Here is a 19,495-nt window from a genome sequence, read left to right as displayed (position 1 = left end):
TCTGCTCCTTGCCATGCAACTCAACATTGCTCTTTGTAGTGCTCTAAGGCAAGAGTTCTTCCTATTTAATGCAAGACTTCATCCATCTACGGTCTTTGTAACTCATTCCTAACTCCTCCCAAGTCTCCACTGCTATTGCAGGCTCCCGGAGTACCTGGTAATAGTGGAAGATTGAGTCTGCCATTGAGTCCTTTCCAGGTGTTGTGTTGGTCCACAGCTTTTTCATGAAGAACACTTGGTAGGTGAGGGAAGGCACTATACCTGTGTAGGGGAAGCAGGGAGCAGGTATGTAAGAGCAATGCTGTGAGTGCCAGCTAGCAACTGGTGTCCCTGCAAGCAAGCCAGTGGTGCCCACAACCTGCAGAGACAGGGGCACTTGCAAGGCCAAACGGGCTCTGACTTTGCAGAGAAAACCGTATCTTTCCCTTGCAAAGCTTTAATAAAATGGAAAGAGTGCCTGGATTCATTTGCATGACTGTACTTCAATGACAGTACTCATGCCTAATGCAGGACAGAGGAATTGCACCGTGGAGGCACCTGTATCTGGCAGCCACTGGTATATTCAGCAGAGCTGCAGCCAGCTCCACTGCAGATGTGGGAAGTGAGGTGAGATGAATCCCACCACTGAAACCTTCCCACAGGCAGGCCCTGGAGAGCTGCCTGCCAGCAGGTGCTCCTCGTAGGGTCAGGTCTAGCCCTGGCACAGAGATCTTGCTGCTCCTGGGAAGATCATCTCCCAGGTAATGTCCCCAGGGCTGGTGCAGACAGCACACACACAGTAGTGTGGCCCAACAGACACGTCAGACTCTGCAGTCAATCTTGTTCGAAAGGGGTGGAGGGCTCTGGAGGGCTCTGAGTGACCCACGATGGAGAAAAGTCACTGTTACCATCTTTTGCCGGTCTTGCTTTCTTTATCCAGTCCGTCAGGTGTCTTACAAAGTCAAAGAAGAAATCTCCCTCGGGCACACTGATGACCTGGGGGAGACAGCACAGGGTTACACAGGCTGAGCAAGTGGCAAGAGGCCACAGGCAGGACTGGCCATTGCCCCATCTCCTGTAGTTGTTGCTCACTGCTTTGTCCCAATTGCACTAATGTGTTACAGACTGCTGACGGGAGAAAGGCCATTGCCAGCACCTTGCTGCAGGGTCTGTCTCTAATTTCATCTATTACTCCTTATTGCAGCTTCCTGTTTCACTAGAGCAATTAATTTCCCGTCATTATGACTATCTCCATAGATTTCTCACAGTTGCCTGAGGCAGCTCTAAGCTGCGCGTTTTTCTTACTTAGCCCTTTCTAGCTTTGCCCGCCTGTGTTTTAAGCCCTTTGCTGTAACTGAGGGCTGTGGGACTGCAAATCTCACCTGTAGCAGGTTGGATCTTAGAAGCACCACGCTGCTGGCAGAGAAATGCATCTCACTTGCAAGGGTGCAAATAGCTCTGGCTCCACCAATGTGTACCCACTGGCTGGTGCATCACCCCGAGTACCTCAGGGCTCCCCCAGCCTCTAGGGGGGTCACTCACCTTGTCTGAGATTTTCACGAAGAGGCTGAAGCCCTCAGAGGACTTTAGGAGCAGCCTGTTGGAGATATTCTGACAGAAATCCTTGGCTTTTGTGCTGGACTCCACCTCAAATGCCTACAAAGAAAGGAAGATCTTCACCACTGCTACCTTGGGGTTTATTATAGAATCATAGAATCATTAAGGTTGGAAAAGACCTCTAAGATCATCAGGTCTAACCATCAAATTTCCACTTTATGCTCTCTGAAGAACTCTAGGCTCAGATGCACAGAGGGATTTAGGTGTCCACCACCAATGCAATCAGTGACATTGTGGATTGTGGCTCTGGGCATGGGAAGGGATGTTTGCAGAATCTCAGCCGTGCTACTGCTATACTGCTGTGTGTAGTGTTCTATCTATATCCTGTGCTGGCTTATCCAGGGCTCCTCAGGCAATGCAATAGATTTTTCTGATCTAAGTTAGGTGTCAGAGCTATTTGTCTAGGGTGGGTAGAGAGAGAGAGTGTGATACCTCCAGGCTGTTTGTCCCGACTGTCTCTCCACTGATGATGATGAGGTCAGATGCCTGGCTTAGACCAAATGCCTGACTTCTTGATAGCTGGAGAGAGGGCAGATGACTCCTGATTTATGTGTGGATGGGATATCTAAAGGACTGTCCCACCTGCATACAGGTCCCAGTCCCAATTTTGCCTTTTGAGCTGTGCTCAGCATTTACATCGCCTCAGTTTTGCTCTGCCCGCTTAAAGAGATTCAGTTTGTAGCAATTTAAGGAATTCAAGCTTCTGACCACCACATGCATGGCTGTGTTAGCCTGGACCACCAAACCACCAGGACCCATGTTCCACATCCTGCAAGAGACCTGCCTGGAGCTCAGTGCTGCTGGTGTTCAGCAGCTCTTCAGTGCAGGTGCATGTTGTACTGGAATGATGCTACTCTGCCAGCCCACCTGGGAGACTGCCATGGCCGAAAGGATCACAGCAAACCCATCCAAGTGCAGAAGTCCCGCACTATCTGCTTATACTGGCTCTCACACAGATGCAGGTGTTTAAAGGAGTGTCATGCTTATTGCTGGTCATGTAGAAAGAAATACTGGAATTGATGAGAAATCCCAGTAGTTCTCTGAACTCTCCATTGCAGATAAACAAGGGCACACACAGGTGCTGGAGAGGAATCATCCTTTTCCTTCCATGGGTGTGCACTGCTTTACACATAAACCCACTTGGAAATACAGGAATTTATTTGTGCCCAAGGGCATGAGGGGAGAGAGAGATGCGAGCCTCACAGGAAGACTTATCAGCAGCATGAGACAGCAGTATCTGCAAGGGCACGCATATCTGCTCGGGCATCAGTATAACTAGCTGCCTTATTAGTGTGTAAAGTGCTTAATGAGAGGTTCCTGAGTGCATGTATCACGATTTCTGTGTCATATCAGGTCTGAAGGAATAATTTCAGTTGCTTACTGGCCAATGCTGCCAGAGCCAGCTCCCTGCCCAGTCCCTAGGGAGACCCATCATGGTACCCTGCTGGGTACAGCTGGGCAGACAGTATCTGTTGGTATAGGATGCAAATAACTGACAGTCAAGGCTTGTCCTGAGAGAATGGATGGATATGAACCCACCCGAGTTCCCTCTTGTTGGAGTTATACTATAAAGCATCCAGTAAATGCCAGCGAATAACTCACATCTTGAAAAAGGGGAATTGCAGTAAATCAAACCCCTGAGCTGGTCAGGATAGATAAGGATGGGTCCAAAGTCTTCTGGAAAGGCTGAGTTTTTCTGAATCAGAACTAATATTAGCCTCTTCTGAGATTTTAATAAGAAAATTGACACCCGTCCTGACAGAAGAGAAGAATTTCCTTCTTCCCTGTTTACCTCATCAGTGTCATCAGGGAAATAAACCTTGTGGAAAATTTGGGTGGTTTTGTGTTGAATGGCTTCCACTTCTACCAGATGGGGCGGGTACTTCCTGGATCCATTCCTGCAAAACGGGAGATAGCAAATGCCACAGCATCAAAACAAGAATCCTTTGTTTAAATCTTCCATTTTAATACATAAAATACTTTGAGTAAATTCAACTACTTTCTTAATATTAAAGTTTTTCCCTCCTAAAAGAAGAAGAAAGAAAAAATGTAATGGGGAATGTGTATTTGCTTAGATTGTAGGCGACTTAAAGTGGATCTGGACAAAGTCAACTTAATTCATCTCTGTTTTTGCACACACAGTATATCAGCGATATCCTTCACCCAGTGCCCCTTTTTTTCAACTTGGTTGAACACAGAGAGAGGCTGTGAGATTTCAGTGTCCCCCCAGCCACCAAAATAACTCCTACTCATATTTTCTCATGCTTATTTGGATACTGTGGCACAGTCAGGACTAGGAGGTATTTTGGTGCCATACCTCAGGGCTTTCTGGAGTCTCTGGATGCAATCTGCTGCCAAGGGGTGATGTTTCCGGGACTGCAGGAACCTCTGGACATGGGGCAGGAGGATGTTACTTGGAGGGAAAAGGCCTGTACACAACCACAACAGCTCCCAACCTTTCTCTTCACTGTACCTACACAAGGAGAGACCCAGGAGGAAAAAACCCACTCACAGCACGGACACTTCAGATCTGCTTTGCCCAACACAGGTCAGTGCATTTGGGCCAAGAGGAATGAACAACTCTTACTTGATGTGGTTGTCTGTGAGCTGCTTGAGGGTCTGGCAGTAGATTTCATCCTTCAGGGGTTCAGCTTTCAAGGCACCTTCAAATATTTGGTCTGTCAGCTCATTAACTGAGCGTGTCCTTTTGGATGGGTAGTCACCCATATATTTCAGCACTGGTGGGAGGTGGGAGTGAAGGATCAGCTAACCAGGATGTTTGGGAAAGCCTTTCTGTTGATGATGTGATTAAAGACATCCTACACATTACTACAGAAGTGGCTGCAATTTGGTGGAGGGGGCACAGTGTATGGTAAAGGCTTTAAATTGCTTTAGGAGGTCTCCTAAGCTCTTTCCCTTTATCATACATCATCTCAGGTAGAAAGAATTGTTTTGGGGTCAGGATATGTAGACCTAAGAAAGCTGCGTATGAACCTGTGTTACCTGATCACTCATACAGGTACCACTGTAAAAGACCAAATTTTCACCTAATGTCAGACACCAGTGGAGCTGCAGTAATATAAACCAAACGGCAACCTTCAACATTGTGTGCCCTGTTACAACTATTTTGCGTGAGAACAGGCCACAGTTTGCTGACTGGACATCTATGACACAGCAAGAGGAAAAGGATAAAATTGCAAATGTTCTCTTTTTTTTTTTTTTTTCCCCCTCCATTTCTTTTAATTCCTCCTCCTGTTGTTATTCGCTAGTAAGAGGAAACCAGTGGTAGCAGCAATAGTGTAATATTAATCAGTAACAGGCTTACACCAACAGAACTGTTCAAACCATGAAGTTTGGATCCTAGAGCAAAGCCCCACTAAAAATTAAAGGGTACTTCAACAGACTAGATCTACGTTTGCACTCAACTCATCTCTTCCATGCTGTGTACATTCTGACAAGCAAGGGGTGTTCAGGCACCAGCCCTGTCCCTGAGGCCATGTGGGCTGATTTGCATCCACAGTGATTAAAGCTACAGCCTTCCACAGCAGATGCATTTTGGAGAGACACAGCTGAAGCAAACCAGAACAGAGCCCTCGAGTTAACCGCTAGGCAGTGTGGACCAGCAGGACCCAAGAACTTGTTCTGTGGCCCTCACTTATTAAGAAGTAGACACCCCTCAGATCTCAAGGGTGCTTGAGTACAGATTTTGGGATCAGACCCATTTCTGAGCCTGTGATATGGTCCCAAAGCCCTTAAGAGGGACCACAAACTTTTCCACGAGCTTTGCTTGGGGCCCTACAGAGCCTGCTCAGCCTTTTGCCTACCAGACCAGTTGCCCAAGGGCCCCCCCAGACAGTGGAAGGATATCAATGAAGGCCATGCAGGCTTCTTGGGACAGCTCCTCGCTGCCCAGGATCTTCTTCAGCAACGGCTGTTTGATGGGCTCACGGGTATAACACCACAGTTTGTCCTTCCCGCGGCTCTTGGTGATCATGACCCGGCTGAGGGTGTGCTTAGGGGGTGGCCTAGTGGCAAAGATAAGGCAAGAGGAAAGGTGCAGAGGTTATAGGCATGAAAGGGACAGCTTGTGGCCAATGTTTCACTTGGGAAGGTTGCTCACAGCACCTGGCTAAGGAACTCTTACACCAAATGGGATTACCAAAAGTATCCAGCTCTAGTTCTACCCCAAGACAACCCTTTGTACTTTCCTAGGGCTCAGAAAAGTCTCTTAAGGACCCTGCCCAAGTACTGACACCAAAACAACCTTCCCTAACCCAGAAAGCTTCTAACCACAAGGGGAAGGATGATGGCAATGGATGGTGAAAGAATATTGCCTAGCAGAACAGGCCTACCAGGTTGAAGACATCCCAGAGGATCTGGCTGGCCTATCTGAACAGGAGTGAGAGTTTTCGGATCAGTCTGGTCAGCTGCATTCAACAGTGGTGCATGTTTGAATCTTCAGCACCGAGATGAAAATGCCTGCACCTAATTCAACTGCTGCCTATATGGTCTGAGGCTGTGTATGGGCTCATAGGAAAGGAATATCAGACCACTAAGCACTGCCTCCCCCATAATACTAAATTTCACAGTTACACCTGTGCTGAGCCAGTCTGAAGAAACCCTTCATAAAACCTTGCCTGTGGAAAATCTACAGCTCAAATGCCGTGACCTTAACTGGAGGTTGCAGTTGTACAAAGACATACAAGGAGATATTCAGAGTCTTCTCCAGTAGCCAAAAATTTCCTGATTCCCAAGCTGCCTGGAGATGAATTCCTATTCCTATAACTTTTGAGGATGGTTTTAAAAAATCACCTAAAATAATCATAGGAAAATTCCTCCAAGGTGTAGGGCTTTACTCTCTCTTCACTGTCTGAAATTGCCAGCTGGGAGGTTCTGATAACATCTTGTCGTTGGTCAGGGGTCATCGTGACCAGTGCCTGTGGGATGAAAAGGTCTCTGTCACCCAGTATATTTGGCATCATAACTTTCTGATGTATTCAGAGAGAGGAAGCAGATACAAAATGAAAAGACCAGTGGGTGAATAATGATAACCCACTAATTCCAGTTAATAGTCAGTGAGAACTGTGCAATTGTCATTTCTCTGTGCCATTCTCAGTCATTAATACAAAGAATAACAGATGTTTCCATAGCATGGAATGAAGATAAGGTGCTTTGGATCCTGCAGCTCTGTACGTGAATGCAGGGGTTCCCTCCAACCCCAAATGCACTTTCAGGTAGTCTGGCCAGCTGGAGGGATTTAGCATGATTCATGGATATTCCAAGTCACAAGCTTGTGATGTTCAAAGTGACAAGAATGGAAGAAAGGCTGAGATCACTTCTGCCTTGGACAACTTGTCACCTCTCTCAGCCACTTTGGTTTCCACCTTATCATCAGGGAGAGACTGGCCAGCTTTGACCTCCTTGGGCTTTGTATTAAATTGTGCCATTCTGTAAGACAGCTTACCACGATCTCTAGTGGAGGCATGGTGACTGTAGGCAAGACATAGACGGAATCAGTTGGGAAATCCCCTCTCTGCTTGGTCCGTTCATTGAACCCGTTAGCCCACCCTGAGTTCATCACATGTTCTCCTGTGTCCTGGTCCAGAACTATGAGATCTCCTTTCAGGAAGCTGAGGAATCCAGATTCTTCTCCTACTGCAAGGAAAACAACCATTAGTTTGATTTTTTTTTCTTCCAAATCTCTTGGGAGTAATTAATCTATATATATGTTTACCGCTGGGCTGGGCCATTTACTTACCAGGGTTTGGGTTGTCTTGGAGAGTGACCACATACTTGGATCTTTTCCTTAGTCCTTCAAGGAAGGTCACCACCAGGTCCCGGATATCCTCTGCATTGTTGGAGGTGAAAGTGTATTCATCGCCTTTAATGGTGGCCAAGGTGAAACTCTGCCCTTGCAGCTTTCCCCCTCTGGGATACATTTTTGAAGGAGACATAAACAAGAAACATAATGGCATCAAGAGGCAAAGCCTAGAAGAAGACTGGTTTATGGTGAGATTACCGGCTAAGTCTGTTCCTCCTTACCTGCTGCTTGACACAGCTGTGATCTCTGGAAAAGAGAGCTCTAAGAGAACCTGCTCCTGTTCATCCACAAAGTACACCCCTGTCCAGTTGACAGCTACAATCACATCATTTTTAGGCAGGCTTGGCCCTAGAGTGAAGACAAAACACACATTCAGTTCATGAAGGGTCTTAGGATATAGAAAATGGGTGCATTTCAAACGAGGATGCAATGATCAAAACCCTCAATGTTACTTTAGTAAGAGAAATAGTGGCAGACTCATAGCTTGACCCATTGCTAATCAAGATGGACCAAAAAAAAAAACGTATCTGAAAAAGACCAGTTAGATGGTCCATTAAGTCTTCTTGTCTGTGAAGTCCCTATCTCTCCTTCCTTTTGCTTTGGAGCATCCTGTGCTCTGGGGATGTGCTCTACTGACTCACCTGAGAATTTGAAGGCTTCGTAAAACCGAGAAAACAGCAAAGGCCACTTGAAACGTGCAAAATCCACTACCTCTTCCTTGACTTTTTTTGGGTCTGCCCTCTTCTGAGTATAAATTCCCTACAAAGCAAACCACAACCAACATGAAACACAAACTTAGTTATAGTCAGGAAGAGAGCAAACAAAACCGATTCATGTCACCTGAAGATCTTGGAACTAATATTAAACAAGGTCTCAATGTGGCTAAGGAACAAACGAAGTCCTACAGGAACAAGTAATAGTTCGAACAAAGTCCTGGCCTTTGGTTCCCACTTCAGGGAATAATTTAACTTTGAGAAGGCTCGGAAAACGTCTAGAGTGACCAGTCTGGGTGGGATTCATCTCAGCTAACTTTAGGTTTCCCTAAGGTAGGTGCCTACTTTTCAGCTTGTCCGTCCTTCAGCTGGAAACAGACACTCAATAGCACTTAAGCACAAACATCTAGCTCTATTTAGGACACCCTCAGATACCTGACCCTTCTGGATGTAGCTGACAGGCTGACGGAGGACCTGCAAGATCCAACTGAATTGCATCCATGGTTCTCCATTGACAGTAATGTGAGGTGAGACTCCTAACACACATGGAGATGCTTACATTTTAGGGGTCTTAATCTGAAGCTGGCTCCTGCTGTTAAATGAATGCCAGTTCTCATGTCTTGATGACCAACCCTCATGACTGGTCATGAGTTATGAGTAATGAGTTATGGAAGGTGTCGCTGTGGGAGGGTGTCACACACATTCTGATGGATGTCAGGGAGGTTTTACACAATTCGTGGCACAATAAGGTCTTGACATTGCCTGGAGACATGAACTGGCACTGTATTACAACCAATAACACCACAATCCTGTGTAACAGGAATGAGACCCCAGCTTCTCACAGTGAATCTGTCTTCTTCTTGTCTTTAGGCTCGACATTAGGAAAAATTTTTTTCACTGAAAGGCCTGTCAGTAGTTGGAATAGGTTGCCCAGGGAGGTGGTGGAGTCACTGTCCCTTAATGTGTTTAAAGATCATTTAGATGTGGTGCTTGGAGATATGGTTTAGGGGTGTCCTTGGTAGAGTAGGGTTGACGATTGGACCCGATGATCTCAAAGGTCTTTTCCAACCTGAATGATTCTACGATTCTGTCAGATCTTGCCTCAAAATGAGTGGTAAAGCTGAATAAGGCTAGTACAAAACCTGCCCTTTCCCTTTGATTTACCTTCGGGCCAGGCTAAGAGCTGAGCTATGATGCCTGACATATGTTTAAAAGGCACACAAAGCTACTGAAGGTGCCTTGGTGCTTGCCAGGTGATCTATTGTCCCCACCTTTTTGTGTGCAGCTATAATGAGCTGAGCCCATTTTTCCACTGTTTTTGAAGTTGTGATCTCTCTGTCTGGGATGTAGGATGGAATTAGATTTAGCAGCCTTTCCAGCACCATCTCTGACCCATAGTCCACGTAGTACTGCTGGGAAGCCAGTTCTGCCAGATCTTCTTCCTGTGGGAGCCAAACAAGCCAAGTTAATGCTGTTACCAGGCCATCACCTCAACATCCATCCTCATCACTCAAGGAGCTCTTCGTGGAGACTAGATGTACTGCTGCTTCAGAACGGTGTGGGGATGCTTACTTTCAGCAGAACTTCACCAATGCTTTTTGCACATCCAAAGTTCGGGAGATTGACCACTAAAAGCTGTGATTAAGCCTTAACATGTTCAGTGATCAGCACCATGCAACCCTGTATGGTGTGCGAACATCTTTGTCCCAGTCTTTCCTTGCAGATCAGTCTGCTTCTGGTGCTTGCAGTCAGCAGTGGGTGATTTTGCTATGATAGACAGAGTTTAATGATTGAAAACTACATGCATCCATTATTTCTTAATACTTGAGAAACCCAGCCATGGAAGCATCTGTGCATAATGCAGAACTGTAAAATGTGATTTGGTGCAGCTACATTTCAAGCATTTTGGGGTGAAATAAAAGAGCTACTGAGATGGTAATAGCACAAGGAGACTGGGAGCAAGAGAAGGGGAGGAAGAAATGGCAGGACTTTAAAAAACAAAAAAGGATAAAAATGCTGCAGTTGATGCAATATAGATGGCAAAAGATGACTTAGTTCCCAAGGTGACTGGGCTCTACTGGACCACAGGAGAATGTTTAGATGTTGGGGAAGAGAGATATCTTCAGTTTGACACCTGGATGATTTTAAACACAAGGAAACACACACACAAAAAAGGGATGGACATTGTCAGAGATTTTGATGTTTCTTGAGGTGCTACTTTCAGTGACACTGGAATAATTCTGTAAGCTCCCACAGACTCGAGAGGCGTAGGTTTCTGCTGCCAATGTCCTTTCAGCATATGGCAGCATTACTGGATTTGTATTGCATGGCAGAGGTCTGGGTATCCTGAAAACCATCTCTCATCTCTAAGACTTAGCAGGATTCACCATTAGCAGGATCCTGGTGTGTACTCCTGATCTGGTGGTCTGGTTACAGACTACCTATGGCCTTCCAAACTGAAGGTGATGGATGAAGTGGCCATTCACTCTCCTGTCCAAAATTCACCAGGAGTCAGTGCTCATGCAGCACGTGGGAACATCTGGTTTATCCCCAGCCAAGAGGACCTGGTTCCTGTAGCTACTGTTTCCTAAGTGAATACCATAATCCCCAAGCTAACAGATGTTCAGGGAGGAGTATTTCTCATCCCCTTTGGTGAAACCTGTTTCACCACACTGAAGACAAACGTTGGACCAGATCAGTAGCTGCTGAGGTCACCTACCTTGTCACACCGGTACTCCCCAAACTTCACCCCTCGCACGATCTGCTGGTAAATGAGATTGGTGGCCACATTGTCCTCACTCGGGTTGTGCCAAGGAGTGAAGATCTCCTTCCTGAAGAAGAGCCGCCACGGCGCATTGCGCTCCTGCGCTCCCTGCTCTTTGGCGTACTGCTCGCACTGAGACACAGCATCCATCACATGGTCGTTGCCGCTCCCCAGCGAGGACACCTAGTCAGGGCAGAGGGAAATGTGGCATTCACCCAACTAAATGCTGACCTTTCTAGGTAGGTATATCTATCCCTGAGTCACTCATCTAGACTTCCTTTATAATCAAAATAAATCAAACTCTCTGTTTCTACTAGCCAGCCAAGATTGCACAGGTCTACAGCACAGCTGGGTGAGCCATTTTGCTTTGAGCCCCAGTTTCCCATCCAGAATGAAAGGAGAGCATCAACATGAATGAGCAAAGCCAACGGTCCCGTTATTGTTTATTCACACTGGGCTTCAAAATACCCTGTTTCAAAGTCGTGGACTTGGATCCAACTGTGCTAAGCATCAGACAAACCCAGAATAAAAAGCCTTTCTGCTTACAGAAGATTTATCACCTCAGTCTTCTCACTGTGGTCTGGCATGAGGCCCTAAAGCACTATGTCTCCTCAGAGTGAACATCCCTGGATGAATGTCTCCTCAAAAAAGACCAAGAAGATGGAGTATAAACCATTTGCCCCTCCACCCATAGGCAGAGGTCTCCACATCTGGAGGTGAGAATATACTTCATCCTCTTACACAGCAGCTGTAGGAATAATTCTGTTTCATTGGCTTGCAGCTGTTTTCTCACCTGATGTTGTCTCATTTACGCTTACCTTTATTTTTGTGGAATTTCTAAAAAAGGTATGGTTTTTAGGTTTAACAAAGTGGTTTAAATGCCAATGCAGGTATGGCAGTTCGAATTCTAGCTCATTTTGGAACCTTAATTTCAACCATTAGCTTTCCAATTAAGTGTAGTTGCTCGCTTGCATAAAAATCCAGGTTGTTTGTTTTAGTGGAAATTAACCTTGAAGTAGCTTGACTGAGAGTAAGTGCGTAGCATCACAGAATGATATAGGTGAAAAGGCATTGCTGGAGGTTTCTAGTCCAGCCCACAGGCCAGAGCAGGTCCATATTTGATCGGGTTGCTTTGTGCCTTCTCTTAAATTCTGAATATCTTCAAGGAGAGAGATTTCATAGTGTCTCTACAACTCTGCTCCAGCATTTGACTACTCTTATTGTGAAAATCATTGCGCTGTAGAGATGTTCCTTCCTGACCTCAAGGCTGGCCATTTGCTCAGAGCACAGGGTCCTTCTGCCTTCTGGCAAGGAGAACCTCTCTCTTCTTTCATAGAGCTAGTCAGGAACATAACTTAAGATATACCTTGTCAAAAAGTGCAATGTAAAGTGAGAAGCCAAATCGGTCCTTCAGGCTGATTTTGTCGGCCAAAGAATTACAGAGCTCTTTAGCAGTTGTTGCAGAGTCAGTCAACAGCGTTTTCGTTGTCCCATCCATAAATGTGACAGGCAGCATGATCGGTTTCTTGGACTTGGTTGCCTAATGGATTAAAGTCAAGCTTTGTAAAGGCAGGTCTATATCAATCCCGTTGAGACTCTTTACCTCCAGACTCTTCCACCCAACTGTGGTCTCCATTTTCTAATTCCTGATCCCACTGACTGGCTGCTTTTCAGTATTACCATAACATACTTCTCAACAGGATAATGTACAATCAGCCCCTGGAAGCACTTGGAAGTCCCAGGTTTTTCATTTAATACATTCAGTCATCAAAGTGCCTAAACAAGTAAATCCAACAATGCCTGGGAATGCTCCTGGGCACTGGAGCACAGCTGTCAATGCTAGTAAACCAGCATAGAAAATGAGCAATTATTGCGCAAACTGTGCCTGTTGCAGCTATGGCTGTCCCTGAACATGTCCCAGGGACCATTCTCAGTAGGCAGTTTGCCTGCAGCCACCTTCATCTGGAAGGCAGTTTCCCAGCATACATGTGGGCTTGCTTTGTGCCAGCTGGCATCAATGCCCGAGAGCGCTCCCGAGCACATTTAATTTACAAGTATTGGTGTAGCCAAAGGGATTATCTTCAACATGCTCTGGAGCAAAGCCAGGATGCATGGGGAAAGCGGTGTCTTGGAAATACCTGAAAATTCTTGAGAGAAACAGGCACTTTTTCACCCTACTTTCTGTCCTATCAGAGATGGGGTTCCTCTGACAGTGAAAGGTTTAAACCCTGAGCCCCAGCTGCCTGGGGAGGGGATGGAGGGGCTCGTACCTGCAGCTCCAGCCAGCTGGGTGGCTGCGTCCTTGTCCCGTTGGCAAATGTCCGCCTCAGCCTCTCTTCGCAGTAGGGAGCATAACCCGGGGGGCCTCCATTGATAAAGTTCCTTAAATACTGTTGGCAGCAGGGAACAGGTTGTTTAGACCATCAGGTCTAGAGGCCAAGCATCGGCAAAGGTTAAAAAGCAATGTTTTATTGGAAAAAACCCTCCTGGGACTAACAGCAGTGATAATGCCTAGGCTCAGGATGTTCCTACATCACATTGCTGGAAGTTGAGAGAGAGTATGACAGTCTGCACCCTTGCTTTGTTCTCATACTGTGCATTTCTGGCCTCGGTGGAGATAAGGTACCAGCCTAGACAGACCTTTGATTGATGCCAGTGCAGCAGGTTTCTGACCCTGCTATTGCTGCCACTGATTTCCATCTCTGTATTTCAAAGTTGTACTATAAAATGTTATTGAGAGTTGACCAAAAAGACGGGAGTGAATGAAAAAGACATGTGACCCAGGGGATTTGTAAGCAAATGCCACTCAGAACTCTTAGCTGCCAGTACAAAAGAGCTTTCACTATTACGTTAAACAGATGTTACTTTAGTCAGATTTTAAATTGCATTTTAGAAGATCCTAAACCAAAATTTGAAGCACTTCACTGTATGTTAAAAATACAACCGCATTATTGTAGAGAAAATTAAATCCAGTGACTTCCACAATATGAATGATAATACACTTAAAAATATTACATAAATATCTTGACCAAAAAGGTAGCTAAGACTAATAGTTCTGTAAATCATGTTTTTCAGAGAGACTTTATAGATAGATAATGAGTTCTCGGAATGGTAACGCATAGCTGTTCCTTGAGTAACACAGACTGCTCTATAACACTGTCAGTCCATAAATAACATAGGCGGAGAGACAGATATCTCTGCCAATCATAACTTAAAGAGATACTCTGAAATACTATCTACTGTATTACTAGGTAATACAACGAGGTTATATGGATGGGAGCTGTTGCAAATGATTGCCAGCCGCTGACGCTCTGTAGAAGTGAGCTTTAATTATGCTTTTACTAATGAACTATGAAGTTACATATTTTTTATATTTCTCCTTCCTTGTGACTGAACCTTCACACCAAAGTCCATTCTTAGTTGAAAGAAAAGTACAAAGAACAGTAGTGCTAGTGTGTCTTGACCCATGTTTAGCATGTGATGCGATAAAGGTGTCTAATGAGATCCAAAACATGACCTTCGTATTTGGGAGCAAGAAAACATATCAAAGACTGCCTCATGATCGGCTAAATCCTTCTCAAAATGTTCAGTTCTAACTGATACTTTTGAAGTCTGTTGAACAACTTCCAGGCACAACAGTTTCCTGAAATTCCTCATCTTTTTTCCATGATATTACTGCTATGATAGTTAGAACCTAGAGGTTTCAGGAGAACAGAAACCAGGAGTCTGATACAACACTCACTGCACGGAAGAGTATAGGAAAGAAATGCTAAGAGCTATTTACCCTTATATGCTTTTCCTTCTATTAAAATGGTGGGTGATTACTGCTAAATGAGTAGTTAGGGCATCAGTTGAAAAAGACGTGAGGTTAACAAAATGTCATCTAGCTAACTGGCTGATAGCCAACGTGTGGCTATCACACATTCAATGGTAGTTGTTGCATGGTTAAAGCAGTAGTCAGTGAGCTCATAGTAAATCAGATTTCAGCTGACAACTAACTCTGGAAAACATGGTACTACTAGATTAAGAGTCTGTGAGTAAGGTCTGGCACTGACGTGGAGTTTGTCTCTCCACCCAGAACAGACTGGAGTAAGAGGCCTGCGTTAATGTAGCTTTGAAACAGAAGAGTTCCCTGAACTTCAACAAACTTTGAACATTTGTCTGCCTTTCACAAAGTAAAAAAATGAATCTAGATGGGAATGTATGTGGTTTGGGGGCAGTTAACTTTTCATCATGAGACTGCTTTATCTCAAAACATAACATTTCCATCTGGAAGGTGTCAATGACGTTCCCATGGATAACTACAGTGGTTTCAGAGGAGCTCTGAGACGTTGCCCAAGTCACTGCCTATGTGTTGCGCTTTGCAATACTGGGGCCTTGAAAGGTAAGGGTTGCTGCAAGTGTTGTCTGCACTCATACTCAAGGGGCTTCAGTCACCACAGGCTGCCTATCATCTCCAACAGCCCAAGGTGCAAAAGGGTGATGAGTAAGGGCAGAATTAGTATAAACCTTCTCCGAAGCTGTTGGGAATACTTGGGAATATTTCAGCATGGACCATAACTTCAGACAGAGGTACATGTGAAACACTGGCACAGGCTGCCCAGAGAGGTGGTAGAAGCCCCATTCCTGGAAACCTTCAGGGTCAGGTTGGAAGGGGCTCTGAGCAACCTGATCTAGTTGGAGATATCCCTTGCTCACTGCAGGGAGGTGGGACGAGATGACCTTCAGATGTCCCTTCCAATTCAAACTATTCTATGATTTTATGTCTGAATCTCCAGAGCTACCCATAAATTATTTCTGAAAAGTGCTTCACTCACCTAAAATAATCTTCCGCTGTTAAAGATTTAAACCCACACAACCTCCTGTGGCACACTTTCTCAGATCTCATTTCCAGACATAATTTAATTTTCTGCCACTTTGCCAGTGATTTATCTGCTTTATTAGATTTCATACTGACAAGGCCTGGGGATGAATGAGAGATTTCTGTTCTTGGCTTCAGCTCTTTCAGTGCTGAAAACCCAGTACCTGGTCTGATATCTATGGAAATTAATGGAACATCTTTATCTCCAGCAGGCTTGGGAGCAGGTCCAGGCTCCAACATTCAAAGGTCTGAGAGGGACAAAGGAGTTTTGTATCATGGCAAAGCAAAGACACAGTGCTGAACCCTTCGCCCTGAACAAGCCAACTCTTAGGCACGGGATTAACTTGAGCAGTCCAGTGGGTGTTAGTCAGACTGTAGATGCGCAACGCATTTGGAAGGTGGACTGTTCAAATCTAGGCAACAAAACTTTGCCTAGAAGAAAAGAAAATACTTAAGAACAACCTGATTTTCAAAAGTGTAAGCCACTTAGCATCTCCCACTGACTTTAGTCCTGCTGATCCACACTGCTTCTGAAAACACATAACAGGTCATCTCTCACGTGGCTGTTTAGAGTTGGACATTTTCAGTATGACACGTGGTGGGGCAAATTGTAGCATACAGAGAGCAACTGTGCAAACATACTTCCAGGTAAATTAAGCCCTTCCTTTTCTATGCACCATTTTTTATATTAAGTTATATTTGTAATTAGCTGTGTAGTACTATTCCTTGCCAGTTTGGTTAGAGTACTTGCCTGAGGTCATACTGCCAAAGCCAGCAGATGTTTGAATGAATGCGTAGACCTTTATGTTTGAGAAATAGTGCAGAAATGTGGGCTATTCTGGGTGTGCAAATTCCACTTGCAGCCTCCCACAATCAACTTTAAGTGCCAGTTGCCACTTAATCACATCTTCACACATCTACAGTGCAGGAGGCATCATCTGAACTGATTATCTACAGTCCCTTTAGAGCCACAGGAAAGAGAAAGCCACTTCTCAGAAGTGACTCATCTGATCCACTTTAGACATTGAGTTTGGGATCATGCACATTTTTCTCAGGAACTTTATGTCATTTTCATTCCTGGTAAAGATAAAGACCAGAATTCCCTCTACCATGAAACCTAAGAGAAAAGCTGGTCCCATGGATGGAAAAGAAAATGTATTGGCAGCTAATTCATGAGACAAATATCATCTACAATTTACCTTCACAAACTTCTCAGAAGGAGCAAAACATCCTACACAGAGGGACATCAGGATCCAACCCCTGGCGTGGCTGCTTTTGGATGGGTTCTGGGTCAGCTGCTTGCAGATTTGACAATAGATTTCATCCCTGCAAGAGGCATGAAAAAAGCATTAGAGTTAACGAGGTGCCCTAACGATGGTCACCCTGGTCATTGCAGTGGCTCTAAAATGCCATCCATCACCAGTCCTGTAATGTCCACTAAGTCTTCCCTGTGTTTCAGCTGAGATTTTCCAGAGCTGACTGACACTGCTTAGAGAAGGGGCGAAATAAAAGGATGTCTCAAGGTTCAAGGAAGCTCAATGTCACCTCTGGATGACGGAGTCTATCCTGGCTTCTTACAAAGATTTCCTTGTAACACCAAAAGAGTCTTCTAAACTAACTTTCATAGAGGGCCTTCAGCTGGAAGTCTTCATTGGCAGGCTGTTCCTCTTGAGATACCTGAATTTGCTTTCTGGAAGTGTTAGGAACTATATCAGCTCTAGTGGAGGTCAAGGTTTGTCCAGCTCAAGCAAAGTCCAAACAGGCATGTACATTGACAGGTATCTCAATTTGGGATTTAATGTCCATTTTTGACTTGACCCTTAGTTCTCTACATGCAAAATGAGGGATAACAGTACTTCCTCATCTACATGGGAGACAACAAACATGTTAGCCAACCTGTTACCCTGACAAACCCCATGGGACAGCCCATGGGACACCATTACCAGGTCTGCCTTCAGAGCAGACTTTATGCAGAAAAGTAAGGCTAAGGATTTCATGGTGAACTGGGAGGATAAAATGAAAATTAGAGAATCTAGTCATCAGATGAGGATGCTCATCCTGTTCCTGGAGTGAGCAGATAGATGTGAGTGAAAAGAGTGTGAGACTACATATACAAGGATTGTATTATAACACACACACAGATGAATGGGATAAACTAAAGATGTGCAGTTGGCCTTAATTTGGCACTTCCCAATTTTTGAATGCTTGATTTAGCAACTGGAATAAGTTTGATCTTTCATTTGTATACTATTAAAAACAAAAGAGATGTAAATGGTCAAATAGAAAACAAAGGATAATGAACAGCAAGAGTAAGCGTTAAAAAACCTAATCCAGTAGCCACTAGCACTTTCAGAAGTGTTTGAGTCCCTCTGTGTGGTCTTTCAATCAGGTCTGATAGGGACAGTGAGGAGCATGATCCATCCCAGCCCATATTAAACAACACAACCAGAAAAATTATATGATGAGAGCTTTGTAAATCTGCACACAGTAGCAAAATCATTTGGACAAGAAAAGCTCAAGGAAGCAGGAATGAAAAGAATGGCATGTTTATGCCTTTGTCTTGATTTCTAACCTTAAGGCTGGCCTGAGGATGCCATTACCAATAATGAAATGGAGCTTCTCCAGGTTGGAGGTGGGTCGGTCTTCGAGCATGCTATTACCCTGGAGCGTGGACTCACCATCATGAAGCCTCTTTGTCACCTGTTAACCAGACACATTGCTCTCTTTTAGTACAGACAGTTACTATGTGTCCCACCCCCCACCCATCCCAAATGTGTGGTACTGCTCCAGGAGGACTCCTCCACCAGCCAGGAGGGGGTCCAGAACTCCTTGAATCTAGCACTTTAACAGCAATGGGACGATTTTGTTGGCTTTAATCACACACGGGTGAAGCTGAAAATGGTCCTGTCTAGTCATACTCCCACCTGCTCGGTCTTTGCTCAGGGTTTCTACAATGTCACCCTTCCATCCCAGCTCTGAGCTGGTCCTGCAGCTGGGAGAGGATCTTTGGAATAACCAAGGATCTTTGGAATAACCCCAGTTTATTGTCAAGGAGGACCTGTCCTTTTAACTCAGTCATATTAAGACAGTCACTGAAACACTGACAAAATGGACCCACTCCCCATGCTAATGATGCAGCCAAAAGCACATAAGCATGGCGCAGTTTGTGAGAACATTCGTCCACCTACCAGCTCTCTGTCTCAGCTAGTGAACCCAGTCTCCATTTAGAGCCACTGGAGAAAGACAGCCATTTCTAGAGTGCATTCAGAGCCACATTAGGGTAGGCTGGATTGGGTCCTATTTCTCCCCACTGACCCTAAATGGAAGGAGGGTGACTATCTCAGAGAGCAATCTTTGTGCTCTCAAGCAGCTATAGCCAGGTGAGATGGTGCCTGCTCTGGAAGTGGCCATGGCAGTGTGTAAAAGAAGACCAAATCCATGTCTTTGCATTCCTTTCATCCTGCACACCGCCCCCCCCCCCCCCCCCCCCCCCCAAAAAAAAAAATATTGCTCCTCAGTCTTTTGAGATGAGATTTTCAAAAGCTCTCAGTGTGGGGTAACTGCTCCCATGGGGACTTTTGCCTCTGGCACTGGAGAGTAGCAGGGATGGGTGAGCGCATTTGGACACTGCACCTCTGCTACCTACGCCATGGTGGAGGGCAGGAAGCTAAAAGCAGGGATAACATTCAGACCATCACAGAGTGGTGAGAGGTATCGACAGCTGGATGGAGGGCTGTGAA

At 45.1% G+C, this 19,495-nt stretch overlaps 1 protein-coding gene across 7 annotated transcripts in view; it reads right to left on the bottom strand.

Annotated features, from left to right (window-relative positions):
* Positions 1 to 19,495, bottom strand: part of MYO7A (myosin VIIA) — a 66,950-nt gene that overhangs the window by 4,475 nt on the left and 42,980 nt on the right. For 6 of the 7 annotated variants that reach the window (XM_086481644.1, XM_086481646.1, XM_086481647.1 and 3 more), the window contains 18 exons: positions 18,328 to 18,455; positions 16,955 to 17,081; positions 13,165 to 13,284; positions 12,261 to 12,434; positions 10,850 to 11,077; positions 9,402 to 9,572; positions 8,059 to 8,176; positions 7,639 to 7,765; positions 7,355 to 7,524; positions 7,061 to 7,251; positions 6,409 to 6,533; positions 5,464 to 5,621; positions 4,184 to 4,337; positions 3,914 to 4,069; positions 3,389 to 3,494; positions 1,522 to 1,635; positions 888 to 975; positions 155 to 261 (listed from right to left, as the gene is read on the bottom strand). In XM_086481644.1, coding sequence (XP_086337770.1) covers positions 155 to 261; positions 888 to 975; positions 1,522 to 1,635; positions 3,389 to 3,494; positions 3,914 to 4,069; positions 4,184 to 4,337; positions 5,464 to 5,621; positions 6,409 to 6,533; positions 7,061 to 7,251; positions 7,355 to 7,524; positions 7,639 to 7,765; positions 8,059 to 8,176; positions 9,402 to 9,572; positions 10,850 to 11,077; positions 12,261 to 12,434; positions 13,165 to 13,284; positions 16,955 to 17,081; positions 18,328 to 18,455 — 2,562 coding nt within the window. Of the gene's footprint in view, positions 1 to 154; positions 262 to 887; positions 976 to 1,521; positions 1,636 to 3,388; positions 3,495 to 3,913; positions 4,070 to 4,183; positions 4,338 to 5,463; positions 5,622 to 6,408; positions 6,534 to 7,060; positions 7,252 to 7,354; positions 7,525 to 7,638; positions 7,766 to 8,058; positions 8,177 to 9,401; positions 9,573 to 10,845; positions 11,078 to 12,260; positions 12,435 to 13,164; positions 13,285 to 16,954; positions 17,082 to 18,327; positions 18,456 to 19,495 lie in introns of all 7 variants that reach the window. The other variant, XM_086481649.1, reaches the window with a different exon arrangement.

Source organism: Leptosomus discolor, chromosome 1, assembly GCF_034619465.1.
Source record: "Leptosomus discolor isolate bLepDis1 chromosome 1, bLepDis1.hap2, whole genome shotgun sequence".
Lineage (NCBI taxonomy): Eukaryota > Metazoa > Chordata > Aves > Leptosomiformes > Leptosomidae > Leptosomus > Leptosomus discolor.
The sequence above is the reverse complement of the archived record's forward strand: the minus strand, read 5'-3'. Positions and strand labels throughout refer to the sequence as shown.